This window comes from Mesoplodon mirus (assembly GCF_964341445.2).
Source record: "Mesoplodon mirus genome assembly, chromosome: 14".
NCBI classification, from domain to species: Eukaryota; Metazoa; Chordata; class Mammalia; order Artiodactyla; family Ziphiidae; genus Mesoplodon; species Mesoplodon mirus.
The window spans coordinates 87,338,689-87,353,463 of NC_138990.1; the positions used below are offsets into that span (position 1 = coordinate 87,338,689).

Sequence of the window (14,775 nt, forward strand, 5' to 3'; positions counted from 1 at the left end):
GGTAATCTTTTTGTCATCCACTAGCACTCCACCATCAACTCCCTTTATTGCTCTACTTGCTAAAAACAACCTTTTGGCCTCAAATCTTTAAGTGCTTTTTGCAATATTCCACTCATTCAGGACTTCTCATGGCGCCTCTCAGGTCTTTGGCATTTACCCTTTTAAGTTTCTAAGTCGGATCTTATTGGAAAGCACTCTCTGCAGTTCATCACTCAGTCTCTTTAGTTATCCCCTGCCTTCTTTATCTCTCATCAAAATTTTATGCTGGTGTCAACTCAGAATTTCACTCTGAAGGCACACCAGGCTAATCTTTGTCTCGCATCCTCTTCAGAGTTTTTTCAAGTCCTGGGAACATAACCAGTCTGTCCTGCCTTCTTAAAACAGCTCAGGCCCGTATCCAACTGCAGCAGCATCCCCCTCCCCATCCCGAAGTGTGTAGTAGTATGTTCACATTGTCACAAGCTTCCTGGCAACCTCATCTCAACAGTTTGAATTGAATTAGAAAGGGCTCTTGGTGATAGTATTTTCTTATCCCTTGGGTAACTGTGCCATTGACTACAGGTAATGATGACAGGATCTCTTGTTTTTCCAGGTGAGCGACCATATTTCTTCTGACTCTGTTTCGTCTTCTACCAGCAGTTTCTGGAGCTCGAGCTCTACCCTTTGCAACAAGCAAAATGTACATATGTTAAATAAGGGCATACAAGCAGGTAAATTAATTTAAACATTTCCATTGAAATACAGGTAGCACTTAAAACTATGGTAAGATACTCAACCTCACTCACAATAAAAGAAATGAAGATTAAAACTATACTCAAATGCCACTTGTCACCTATCAGATTGACAAAAATCTAAGTTTGATAGTAAGTTTGTGGGCAAGCCTGTAAGGAAATAGGTACATTCTAGTAGGAATATAAGTTGGGAGTACAACCCCTATTTGACAGTTTCTATCAAAATTACTTTGACCCAGCACTTTTACTTTAGGAGTTTAGCCTATAAATATACAGTGCATATGTGTAAAATGGCAAGTGTACAGAATTAACCACTGGAGTATTGTTTATTATAAGCAGAAAAGTAAAATCAACTTAGATGTCCATCAGTAGCCAAACTGTTAAATAAATTATTGTATATCCGTATAATGAAGTCCTACATGAGATGAGGAAGCTCTTGCTACTAATATGTCAAGATCTCCAAGATATATAGTTAAAAAGAAAAAGCAAGGTACAAAATAGTGTATAGCATGCTACTACATGTATTTAAAAAATGAAGGAAGAGAATTGCTTGAATGTGTGCAAAAAATTCTCTGGAATCACAGGGTTGAAAACTTAATGAATGGAGAACAAGGGTGGGAAGGAAGCTTTTCACTTTATGACTTCCTATATCTTTTGACTTTATAATACAGAAATAAACTTGCTCCTTGATTATTTTTCCCTTCGAGTCATATCTTTACATCTGTTAACCTCTTCCTTACCTCGGTAACTGCCAGTAGGACTATAAGCACTTACTGTCCCTCTCACTTGGGACCAGAACTGAAATCCTTTTCCCATTGAATCCATATTAGTAGTTCTTTCCCTCTAATATCTAAACTGACAAATGAAAACCGTCTCTCCCTCTCTCTCTCTGTCACAGACACACACCCCCTCCATTTCTCTATCTCTACCCTCGTCTTCCCTCTCTTCTTCTCTCTCCCTCATACCCCTTCACCCCACCCAAGAGGAAACAGTAGCCCGCGATTTTGAAGGCTTAAATTTTTTTCATTTACTGAAGTGGAATAAAAAAATCCAACTCTAATGGTAATAGTGAAACTACCCTTCCTTATTCAGGTATCATAATAAGAAAAACATGTATATTACTTATCATAGTTAGGATACTTTCTGATGACCATAAGAGAAAATACAACTCAAACTTGTTCTAAAAAATAAGGAAATATAAAATATCACATACCGAAATTACAATAAAACTTTGAAGAGGCTTGATATAGTAAGTACAATAATATGATTCCAAAACAGTTTATATCACCTTTCCACTCTGCTTGCATTGTCTTTTGCATTCATTCAAAGCACTATCTTCAACAAATATTTTTGCATAATGATACTTGTTAAAAATGTGTCTCAATGATTGTTTTCAATATTTTACCAGATTTATTTATTTATTTATTTATTTATTTATTTATTTATTTATTTATTTATTTTTGCCACACTGCGCGGCACGTGGGATCTTAGTTCCCCAACCAGGGATCGAACCTGTGCCCCCTGAAGTGGAAGTGTGGAGTCCTAACCACAGGACCGCCAGGAATTCCCTATTTTACCAGATTTAGATATGAAAACTATAGATCTTCTCAATTCCTTTTCTTTGCAGAATAGAAAATATATGATTAGTTTTTTTTTTAAGTTTTCATTTACTGACTTGAATATACCTGCCAACCAAGTCTCAAGGCTCTTCCCAGAGATAGCTGTGATCTTTCCCCTTAGGTACGTTGGAGATTGTGAATGGTGTCAGAAAACACACTCGAGATGTTGGAATGACTTTCCCAACTCCAAGTTCTAGCGAGGCTAGAGTAGAAGAGGACAGTGATGTGACCTCTTGGTCAGAAGAAAAGATAGAAGAGAAAAGGTTCCTTAACAATTATCTTGGGGACAGAAAGTTAAGGAAGAATAAGCAGAGCTGCTGGGAAGGTCAGTTTCTAATTCTGCTTTCTTAGTAGAAAAATAGTGAATTTCAAGTCTTTTGCAAAGCTATGATTCTTTGTTTCTAAATGACTTTATGTTGACCCTATCTTTTCCCCAGCACCACCTTGGCAAATTTTCAAAGTACAGTCATCCCTCCGTATCTGCAGGGGATTGGTTCCGGGACCACTCATGGATACCAAAATCCATGGATGTTCAAGTCCTTTATATAAAATGGCATAGTACTGCCCCTTGAATCCAAGGATTCCGTGTACATGGATACAGAGGGCTGACTGCATCCAGCACTACAATTACTGAGTCACACCTGCAGTTAAGCAGACTCCAGGGCATCCTGGTGGCTGCTGACAACTGAGTCCCTGAGAGCCTATATTGTGCACGTCTCTGATGAAAAAAGTGTAAAATCTTTTTTTTTTCTTAAAAATAATTCCTATAGGAGTTTCATGGTTTGTTCCTGTGGAAAATGTGAAGTCTGGTCCTAAGAAGGAAAACCTGCCCAAGTTTCATGGCCCTGGTGTCTCCTGGTTTGCACCAGTAACCAACACCATGCCTTGGAGGGAGCCACTACAGGAACAGAACTGGCAAGGACAGCACGTGGACAGCCACAGTTCACTAGCAGGCCCAGGCAGAGATCCACTGAAGCCATTTGTGAGAGCAACCCTACAGGTACAATGACATTGAGTTAATTTGAGCCATATGTTTAAGGAGGAAGAAGGGGCAAGATACAAGAGTTAAACCTGTGACTTGGCTTTCTGAAGTACAGTCAAGTGATCCTCGTTTCTAGCACCTCCACAGTTCATCTGTTCTCACATTCATTAATCAAAGGCTGCCTTACTGTTAGCCGTTATAAATCGTGCATCACCCTCAGTATCTGGGGGCCAGGCAATAGAAGGGAGGATGTTGTGTAGCTGCTCATTGGGTTTGTAGATAGATACCAGCACGTGGCGTGCAGTAGAGGTCTGATGTTTGCGTCAGCCTTATATTTGTTCCTGCATTTACATAGCTCCGATTTCTGCTTAACACAGGGTTTTAAAGGCACCGGCTCTCTTCTTTATAAGTACCTGGGGAGCTAAAGAAAATGTTTTTGTTTTGGTTTTTACATTTATTTATTTATTTATTTATTATTGATTGATTGATTGATTGCTGCGTTGGTTCTTCATTGCTGCGTGCAGGCTTCCTCTAGTTACGGCGAGTGGGAGCTACTCTTCCTTGCGATGCACAGGCTTCTCATTACGGTGGCTTCTCTTGTTGCGGAGCACAGGCTCTAGGCACGTGGGCTTCAGTAGTTGTGGCACAAGGGCTTAGTTGCTCCGTGGCCTGTAGGATCTTCCCAGACCGGGGATCGAACCTGTGTCCCCTGCATTGGCAGGCGGATTCTTAACCACTGCACCACGAGGGAAGTCCAGAAAATGTTTTTTTTAATGATGTATTTCTTTGAAGGGAAATTAAAAATAGCACAATGGGCCAAGCTTTATCCCATCAACACTGGGGAGAGTTGTAATTGCCACAGTCTTAGTTCTTAGCTTATTCCAAAGGCATTTCTTTGATCCCTCTGATTTTCCTAGTAGAGCTTTCCCTCACAGGGAGTTGTTAGATAATTCTTCAACTCTAGATATTTTCTGTTAGTTACAAACAGGCTTTCCAAACCTGTTAGGCAGGTACTGTTTTTTCTAGGCCCTTGGAGAAAAATGTACATCATTAATGTGAGGTTGGGGGCTTTTTCTCCTCCTCAGGAATCACTGCAACTTCACAGACCTGACTTCATCTCCCGCTCTGGGGAACGGATAAAGCGCCTGAAGTTAATAGTCCAGGAGAGGAAGCTGCAGAACATGTTACAGAGTGAACGGGAGGCACTGTTCAACACTGTGCGAGAATGGCAGGGCCACCGGGATGCCATGCACCTGCTCCCTAAGAAAGGTATACTCTTCCTGTTCATTTTCCTATTACTTGGTAGAGAGGGCAAGGTCTGCTTCATGCAAGGCAGCACTGCTCAGTGCCAGGCTAGTTACAGGTAAGAAAGTGACCTTTTGCTTGTTGAGACTCAAATCTCCTTAGGTAGCAGAACCTGCCCAATTTAGCTCTCAGCACTTTCACAATCCAAATAAGCCCAGTTACTCTTGCCTACACTTTAAAAATGAGAGTGTGCAGTGAGAATGGTGTTTGGGTTTGTTTTTGTTTTGGGGGCACCACGTGGCTTGTGGAATCTTAGTTCCCTGACCAGGGATTGAACCTGGGCCCTCAGCAGTGAAAGCATGGCGTCCTAACCACTGTACCGCCAGGGAATTCCCAAGAATGGTGTTTTTAAAAACCAGCTGTGTCACCATGAGCAAGTTAGTTCCAAAAGTATAATGTTTTGAGGGGCTTGGGGCTGATTCCAGGCTTGCCGTCTTCATAGGGTAGCAATAATAATAATAATAATAAATACTTATATAGCCCTTATGTTTTGCCCAGCATTGTTCTTGTTTAATGCTTGCAGAACCTCTCTGAGGTGATACTATGAATATCTCTGTTTCACAGATGAGAAAACTGGGCCAAAGAGAGATTAAGTACCTTGCCCAAGATTTACACACCTGTTAAACTGGGATTTGAACCCTGGTGGGCTGGCGCTAGAGTCTGTTCTCTTAACAATTATGCTAGATGTAAGATCTCAGTAAAAGAATATGTGAAATCTGTGAAAACTATACAGTACTACCTAATGCTTTCATCACAGCCTTACCTGTAACCTGGTCAGTGTTTCAATGCACACTGTCTAGTCTGTGCCACAGTGTTGTGTCTTCAGAAGTCTCAGGCTGCTATCATAGTCATCATAGTCTAACCCTGGCCTTGGCCTTGGCCATTACTCACCACCCAGCACTGCCAGCTCAGGGTAGGGGCGCAAAGTCCTAGCAGCTCCCTCTCACAGTTCTTGAGCAGCACACCCTTCCTTATTAAGGCACAATCCCCCGTTACTGATCCCCTAAGGGTCGGGGACCCCACAATGGGTCCTCTGCCTAGAGTCACAAATGTCAATTGAATGAGACCAGGTTCGACATAGCAGAGCATCGACTTTATTCATTGATCAAGGAATGGAGAAAGGAGAGGTCATGTTCTAAATATACTTTCTCCCTGAAGGGAGCAGAGTAAGGGATTTTAAGGGTTAGGAGGCAGGTAGGTCATTAGGGCTTAAGGAAAGGGGTGGAGATTTTCAGGGGCAGCTGGGGGCAGCCAGGGCATGCACAGTCTTCCATGGTCCTTTGCACATGGCACAGATTGTGCCTAGCAGAGTACAGATGCTCCCTTTGAGCAGAGATCATAGCATGGTAACAAAGCAAAGGTAACTTTTGGACACTTCCAGGTTTCATCCGTGCACACTTGTTCTTATGGTCAAGTCAGAACTGGTTTGGGGGAGTTCACCACTATATATCTCTCAAAGCATGTATCTCTCAAAGTACGGCTGCAAAACATCTCTGCCAAATGCCAGGTACTTTTGAAACGAACACAAAGATAAATCAGGGCAAGTGTCCTTCAGCTCTCAGGGGCTGGTATGGAAACAGAGAAATAAATCAAGTCTCAGGTCCTTCAGTTTTTAGGGGCTGGTATGGGTGACACCACTGCTACTCAGCCATAAAAAAGAATGAAATTTTGCCACTTGCAACAGCATGGATTAACCTGGAGGGTATTATGCTTAGTGAAATAAGTCAGACAGAGACAAATACTGTATTACATCACTTATATGTGGAATCTAAAAAATACAACAAACCAGTAAATATAACAAAAAGAAATAGACTCACAGATATTGAGAACAAACTAGTGGTTACCAGTGGGGAGAGGGAAGAGGGGAGGGCCAACATAGGGGTAGGGGATTCAGAGATAAAATAAATAAGCTGGGCTTCCCTGGTGGCGCAGTGGTTGGGAGTCCGCCTGCCGATGCAGGGGACGCGGGTTCGTGCCCCGGTACGGGAGGATCCCACATGCCGCAGAACAGCTGGGCCCGTGAGCCATGGCCGCTGAGCCTGCGCGTCCGGAGCCTGTGCTCCACGGCGGGAGAGGCCACAGCAGTGAGAGGCCCGCGTACCGCAAATAAATAAAAAATAAATAAATAGGTAAGCTACAAGGACATATTGTACAGCATAGGGAGTATAGCTAATATTTTCTAATAACTATAAATGGAGTATAACCTTTAAAAATTGTGAATCACTATGTTGTACACCTGAAACTTATGTAACATTGTAAATCAACTATACCTCAATTAAAAAAAAAAAAGACACAATCCATTAAAAAAACCTCTTCTTCTTTTGCTTAGGCTTCCTGGCTGCCCAAAAGAAAAGGCCTATTGGAAAGAAGGAAATGATTCAGCGGTCTAAATGGTAAGGCCAAAAGAATAAGTAACTATAAAAGTATAAATCAGGCCACCAAAGGTCAGGAGCTACAGCTTGGCTCCAGAATAAAGGCATTATGCTCTAGTTAAAACATTATGAGAGACAAAAAAAAAAAAGAAAAAACAATACATTATGAGAAAATTAGTTATAAAAATAGTTTCTCACTTATGGCACTAAAAAAGAAATGAAAAATAGAAGATCATGGTATGGATGCCTCATATATAAAAAATACAAAGAATTGCCACTAATTTGCTTGCCTTAGTCAGGCTTGTGTTTGTTAGAAACAAATATAAATAAAAAATATTTTTAAATAAAAGTAAATACCTGGGGCCTTACATCTAGGCAATCCTTTTACTAGGAATTGTATCCAGTACAATGAGAGATAGGGGAATAGTCTCCAAGACACAGTAAATTAGGCTTAAAAAAAACTCAAGTTTCAGAAGCATGGGTACACTGCCACCATTTATAGTCTTTAATAAAAAAGTATTTGTGCTTACATAGATGCATATGCTTGTATATGCATAGACTATCTCTGGAAGGATACCCAAAAAATTGGTAATAGTTGTTGCCTTTGGGACAAGGAACTGAGTGACTGGGGTACAGAGGTTGGAGAAAGACTAATTTTTTACCTTTTGAAATTTTGTGCCTTTGCATTCCTTAGCAATTAATTAATTAGAAATATGCATATATTGCTTATGAGACTGCCATATAACTAAGTTAATGGTTGGTTACCTCTTAGGGGGTCATTGGAGACTTCCTTTAATAAGAACAGTTTTATAGTTGGCATAGTGCGTGAAAACAGTTTATCTTAGGTAAATTAAAGCATTCCTCTTGAAATCTTTTTACTCTCCATTTAGTAAACCATTTCCTTATAGGTATTTCAAAGGGATGCTTTAATCAAGTGGTTCCCAAAGTGTGGTCCGTGGGCCTCTGGAAGTTGCTGAGACACTTTCGGGGGATTTGCCAGGTCAAAACAAATTTCAAAATAATACTAGGATATTATGTGTCTTTTAAACTGTATTGACATTTGTACAGATGATGCAAAAGTAATGAAGGGAGGACTAAAACTGCTGATGCCTTAGTACTATTTGAGACAGTGGACCAAACTGTGCTGGTCTAGTTGGCATTTTATTCTTCACAGCCACATGGCAGCAGTGTAATGGAAGTACACATAAAGCACTTCTGCTGCATACCAAGATATGATGATTGGTTCAAGGAAAAGCCTTGGTTTGTGTAGTGAGCTGAACTAGCTGCCTTTTTCATGGAACGTAGCTTTTACTTGAAAGAATGACTGATAAACTAATTATTCCAAATTGGGTATATGACAGATATTTTCTTGAAAATGAGGAAGTGAATCTGTCACTTCTCCGGGAAAACAGCTGACAGTATTTATTGCCAAAGAGAAAATCTGAGCTTTCAAGTAAAGAATAGAATTCTAGAAAACTTGTGTCTACCACTATGAGATTGACTATCTCCCAGTACTTAGACTTTTCTGATGAGATCAGCAGTGACATAAATAATTGTAGTATTTTTCATATTATATAAGTAAATATGTCAACATTTAAACTACCACTTGTCAAGATTTGGTATAGTATCAAGAAAATCAGGGAATTCCCTGGTGGTCCAGTGGTTAAGACTTGGCACTTTCACTGCTGAGGGCGCAGTTTCAGTCCCTGGTTGGGAAACTAAGATCCTGCATCCCGAAAGCTGAGTGGCCAAAAAAAAAAAAAGAAAATCAGCAATTATCTGAAAAGAATAGTAAAATACTCTTTTCTTTTCCAATTACATATGTGTGTAAACTGGATTTTTTTAATGTACACTTTAACCAGAACAACATATAACAGCAAACTTAATACAGAAGCAAATATAAGAATTCAGCTGTCTTCTATTAAACCAGACATTAAAGAGATTTGCAAAATATGTATAACATGCCACTCTTCTTATTTTTGTTTTGGAAAGTATATTTATTTTATATGTTAGCATGTAACAGGCTTATTTCTTTTAATAAATTAAGAAACAAGTTTTTTTATTGAAGTATAGTGGATTTACAATGTTATATTAGTTTCAGGCATAAAACATAGTGCAATATTTTTATAGGTTATACTCCATTTAAAATTATTACAAAATAATGGCTATGTTTCCCCGTGCTATACAATATATCCTTGTTGCTTATTTATTTGATACATACTTTGTATCTCCTAATCCTATACCCCTATTTTGCCCCTCCCTCCTTCCTTCTCCTCACTAGTAACCAGTGGTTTGTTCTCTGTATCTGTGAGTCTGTTTCTGTTTTGTTATATACATTCATTTGTTTTATTTTCTGGACTCCACACATCAATGATGTAATACAGTATTTGTCTGTCTCTGTCTGACTTGTTTCACTAAGCATAATACCTTCTAGGTCCATCCATGTTGTTGCAAATGGCAGAATTTCATTCTTTTTATGGCTGAGTCGTATTCCACTGTATATACGTACCACACCTTCTTTATCCATTCATCTGTTGATGGACACTTAGGTTGTGAAATAAGTATTTTTTTAATTTTTTAAAAATGTTTTAATTTCTAATGCAGTAAGTATCAATAGATAAAATCCACATTCACCAAAAATGCCCTCAATTTTTAGGAGTATAAAGGTGTCGAAAGTCCAAAAACTTTGAGAATTATTGCTTCATTCTGAGTGTCACAAAATTTAATTAATGGAAATTACATAGTGTTCATTGTGTCCAGCTAATAACACTCTCACCTCAGCAAGAGGAGTCCTTGCTCTATGGGACTATGAAGCTTGCCTGCAAGAAGGTAGGGCATCTTCTGAAAGGTATCTGTGCTTTAAAATATAAGTATAGTTGTAGGGGTGGATTAAGTACCCATCTTCTAGGAAGAGACAGGTTTTAAATTGATACATTTTCATTAGAGTACTTCTGTTCCATTTTATTTCTGATATGGCCCCCTTTCAAAGAAGCCATCTACTTCCATGTGAGAATCATAGAGTTGAGTGGGATCTTCAAGATCATCTAGTCTACCTTTAACTTTTAGGAAACTGTAACAGCAAGTCAGGGCCAGAGCTGGGGTTAGAGTCCGGCAGCAGGCTCCCCACCCAGTACTCCTTCAACTGTATCATGTGGCGGACTTGGAGCTCTGTGTTACTCATCATCTTTTCCCATCACCTACCTCTACCAAAGATGTTTAAATGTTTCCGATAAGAGAAAAGATTTGAAGAAGAGAGAACCTGACTCTCTTAACTTGAAACATTTTTTCCAATGTGTCCTTTAAGAGAAGTGTTTTCACTAACTTATTAATGCATATATTTGGGTATGCGCCAGGCACTGGACTGGGTACTACAAATGAAAGATAGTTGGCTCCAGACCATGAGCAGACAGACAGTTCCAGTAGTATGTAGTAATTGCTTTCAAGGATCCATGTACAAAATGCAATTTCTGGCTACTCTGATTAGCCCTACTCCCAGCTTTCCAGCCCTAGAATACAACCTTTACTGGCCCAAGCAGATGTGCCCAAGCACACCACATGTTCTCCTTTGGATAACTCGTCTTTTTCCAATGGGCTTTGTTATCCCTTCCCTAACCGTGACTTTTTTTCCAGCTTTACTGTGATATAATTGACATTTAACATTGTATAAGTTTAAGCTATGTAATGGGATGATTTGACATACATTTGTATTGCAAAACGTTTACCACAATAAAGTTAGTTAACAAATCCTTCACCTCACATAATTACCATTTTATTTTTCTTGTTGTTGTTATAGTGAGAACGTTAAAGTTCTACTGTCATAGCAACTTTCAAGTATACAGTGCAGTGTTGTTAACTACAGTCACTGTGCTGCATATTTGCTCCCCAGAACTTATTCATCATAAAACTGGAAGTTTATACTCTTTGACCAGCATCTCTCCATTTCCCCATCCCTCAGCTCCTGGCAACCACCATTCTGTTCTCTGTTTCTATGAGTTTGATGCTTTTAGATTCCACATATAAGTGAGATCATACAGTTTTGTCTTTCTCTCTCTGACTTATTTCATTTAGCACATTGCCTTCACGGTCCATACATGTTGTTGCAAATGGCAGGATTTTTTTCTTTTTTTATGGCTATTCCATCATATGTATATATATATCACATTTTCCATTATATGTATTCCATTATATGTATGTTCCATTACATGTAGATATATATATCACATTTTCTTTATCCATTCATCCATCGATGGACATGTACGTTGTTTCCATGTCTTCACTATTGTAAATAGTGCTGCAGTGAACATGGGGGTGCAGATATCTTTTTGAGATCATGATTTCATCTCCTTCAGGTATGTACCCACAAGTGGGATTGCTGGATCATACGGCAGTTCTATTTTTAATGTTTTGAGGAACCTCCACACTGTTTTCCATAGTGGCTGCACCAGTTTACATTCCCACCAACAGAGCACATTCTCACCTCCTCAGCATTTTTTATCTCATATTTTTTTGATAATAGCCATTCTAACAGATGTGATGTGCTATCTTCATTGTGGTTTTCATCAACAGTGACTTTGTGTGTGTGTGTGTGGTATGCGGGCCCCTCACTGTTGTGGCCTTTCCCGTTGCGGAGCATAGGCTCCGGACGCGCAGGCTCAGCGGCCATGGCTCACGGGCCCAGCCGCTCCGCGGCATGTGGGATCTTCCCGGACCGGGGCACGAACCCGTGTCCCCTGCATCGGCAGGTGGACTCTCAACCACTGCGCCACCAGGGAAGCCCAACAGTGACTTTTTAAAATATATGTTTGTTCTTCTTTGGTCTCTTTCCTGACCTCCACTTTTGTGTTTTCAGTTAGTGATTATCCTCACTGTGTCCAAAGTGGAACTACCCATTTTCCTCTCCCACACTTACTTGGGCCACCCACTCACCCACTAGAAAAGCTGGGGAGCTATTGCCTCCAGCTCTGTGACCCCGCACTGCACGTGCAGCCGGCTAGTGCGTCCTGGAGACTCGCCTTCATGATTACTCTGGAACCCATTCTCCTCACTGCCTTGATGCGGGCTTGGCCTCCTCTCTCGGAGGACTGCTCTTCTCCCACTTCTGCTCTTTATCTTCTCTAATCTCTTTTCCACAGAGCTGCTACATCATTATCAATGATTTTTTTTTCAGATTATAGAAAACTTTGGAGAATATAGAAAAAATTAGAAAGAAGAAAATAAATGTCACTCGTAATTCTTCCATCTAAACATAACTAACACCAGTCCTGTTTCTATGGGGATTTTGCAGAGACCTGTGTTAACACACTTCTTTCTCCCCAGATTGTTTATCATACTATATATACAGGTTTGTAGCCTGCTTTATTTTGCTTAACATTGTATTGTGAACGTTTTCCCATAGCATAAAAACTATTTGAAACATTTTATGCTTTGTAATAATTTTATTATAGCCCATAATTTGTTTAACTGTTCTTTTGTTGGAGATTTACATTATTTCCAGTTAGAGTGTATTTATCAAATGCACGTTTGATCATGTTCCTCCCTACTTAAAATCAGTGGCATCCAGTCCCTGATAGGACGGAGCCCAAGGTTTTCACATGGCTACAAGACCTTCACCCCATTTGCTTCCCTCCTGTTCCCCTACACTCTCTCCGTGAAGCCTTGACTCCATTCTTACCAACACTCCCTTCTCCCCACCTCCCCTTTCTGCTCCTAACTATTCTTCAAGACCTACCTCAAGCTTAGTCTCCTCTCTGGTCTTCCTTGACCTCCTTCAATCAGAATAAGTTTTGTTTCTTTTCCTATAACTCTATGTAGCATTTTGTAGATATGACGATTATTGTATTTTCTTTTGCATTATTTTTCATGCTTAAAATATGGTAGTAATACAAAGTCATTATCCTATATTGAAACCATACATTTTTCCATATAGAGTGAAAAGAAGTTCATCTCTACCCCTTATTCCACTTCTTTCCCATAAGTAACCACTATTAGCAGGATTTTATTATGTTTTTATCTGTATCCCTTTTCAGATCATGAGTGCTCCAGGCCAGGGTTCTTTGTGTCCAAGTGTCTAACAGGAAGCTGGGCACACAACAGGCCCACAGCTGTCTGAGGGACTGAGTGCCTGGAGAGCAGTAGAGCTTAGGGAGATGTGGGGAGGAGTGATCATGTGCCTCTGTGGTCAGGTGGCTTCACTGCTTTCTGTCTTTCCATCGGTGCCATTTCTAAGGATTTATGAACAGCTTCCAGAAGTACAGAAAAAGAGAGAAGAGGAAAAGAGGAGATTGGAATATAAGTCCTACCGGCTGCGAGCCCAGCTATATAAAAAGGTCAGTCAGTCCTAGAGCAGGATTGATGAGATTTATCAGGGGAAAGAGAAATTGAGAAAAACACATCTGACCTGTTTGAATTAACCACATTTGGAGAGTGGACTTAAGCTCATAACGCATTGTACCACTACTAAAATTTAGAAGATAAAAGCACCTGTAACTAGACTTCAAATCTGAAAATCTAGAAAGGCAAATCTAAAAAAGGCATCTTCCAAGGACTTCCGTGATGGTCCAGTGGTTAAGACTCAATGCTTCCACTGCAGGGGGCACAGGTTTGATCCCTGGCCAGAGAACTAAGATCCCACATGCCGCACGGCACGGCCAAAAAAAAAAAATTGTTTTAATGTTTTAAAATTGTTTAATAAATAAGGCACCTTCCAGGCATACATTTGGAATGAAACCAAATTTCATACTTGGGTGTCAGTTTAGATGCCATGCTGGAAATGCCCACATCTTTCAGAACGGATGAGTTTTCATCCAGAGTCCCAAATGATAGTTTTATGCCCCTTATGGGTGAATCATATACCACTAGAACTTTTTAAATAAATTGGAAAATGTCCAAGTGTAGCATACAAGTTGGCAGTTTGGGTACTCAGAGCCTTGGAGCCACTACCATTTCCTGCCCACAGCCCCAGTAGAATCAGTGGTACTGCAAGTCCCAGAACCTCACAGGCCAGGGGACTTGCTACCAATTAATTCCTTGAGAAAGCAGATGGGCTACTATGCCTGAAGGTCCAGATCCTTCAGTGTTCTCATTTCTTTCCCAACCACCTCACTTCACCCCCAGAGGACTCTGAAAGTCAGAAACCAAGAGACGAGTTCATACCAGACTGATGTGGGATTGGAGAGCTGCTTCTGGAGCGCATACCGCAGCTCAGGCTGGGCTCCCTCAAGTGGGGATGCCCCAGGCACTACATAGCCTGTCTGGTGTGTCAGCATCACAAGGCCAGGCCTCTTATTGTGCTTATGAACTGATAGATGGATTAGTCTATTAGGATTATATTAATATTATATTTCTGTATAGACTATAATAGACTACAGATCATCTTCCCTAAACACTTCAGGAAGTATTTTTTTGTATAATTACCATAGTTTCTGTAGCTGGGAAAGATAAACAAGATTTGGGGAGAACAACACTGGTCTCTTCAGCAACATGTCTGGGGTGAGGAGTGGCTGTCTGCCTCTAGTGGCAAGAGTATCTAACTTTCTTTCCTGCCTTTCTTTTCTTCCACAGAAAGTGACCAGTCAACTCTTGGGGAGAAAAGTTCCTTGGAACTGACATAAGAGTATTTTCCTCAGAGCCTTGGAATTATATTTTATCAGCCTGGAGGAGCACAATCCTTACTTTTATGAGTCTGGTTTAATAAAACTTATCTTGTTGTCCATGTGTAATTTAGAAGTAGTAACCTTCTAAAGAGTCTTGGGTAGAATGATGACTAA

At 40.2% G+C, this 14,775-nt stretch overlaps 1 protein-coding gene across 8 annotated transcripts in view; it reads left to right on the forward strand.

The window, feature by feature from the left end:
* ALMS1 (ALMS1 centrosome and basal body associated protein) overlaps positions 1-14,727 on the forward strand; it is a 249,532-nt gene extending 234,805 nt beyond the window's left edge. For 4 of the 8 annotated variants that reach the window (XM_082642966.1, XM_082642968.1, XM_082642969.1 and 1 more), the window contains 7 exons: positions 593-710; positions 2,472-2,675; positions 3,121-3,350; positions 4,418-4,601; positions 6,967-7,030; positions 13,236-13,335; positions 14,570-14,727. In XM_082642966.1, the coding sequence (XP_082499092.1) occupies positions 593-710; positions 2,472-2,675; positions 3,121-3,350; positions 4,418-4,601; positions 6,967-7,030; positions 13,236-13,335; positions 14,570-14,614 (945 nt within the window). In that variant the 3' untranslated portion in view covers positions 14,615-14,727. Of the gene's footprint in view, positions 1-592; positions 711-2,471; positions 2,676-3,120; positions 3,351-4,417; positions 4,602-6,966; positions 7,031-13,235; positions 13,336-14,569 lie in introns of those variants that run through there. The other 4 variants (XM_082642970.1, XR_014295936.1, XM_082642971.1 and 1 more) reach the window with 4 other exon arrangements.
* Positions 14,728-14,775: the final 48 nt, after the last annotated feature.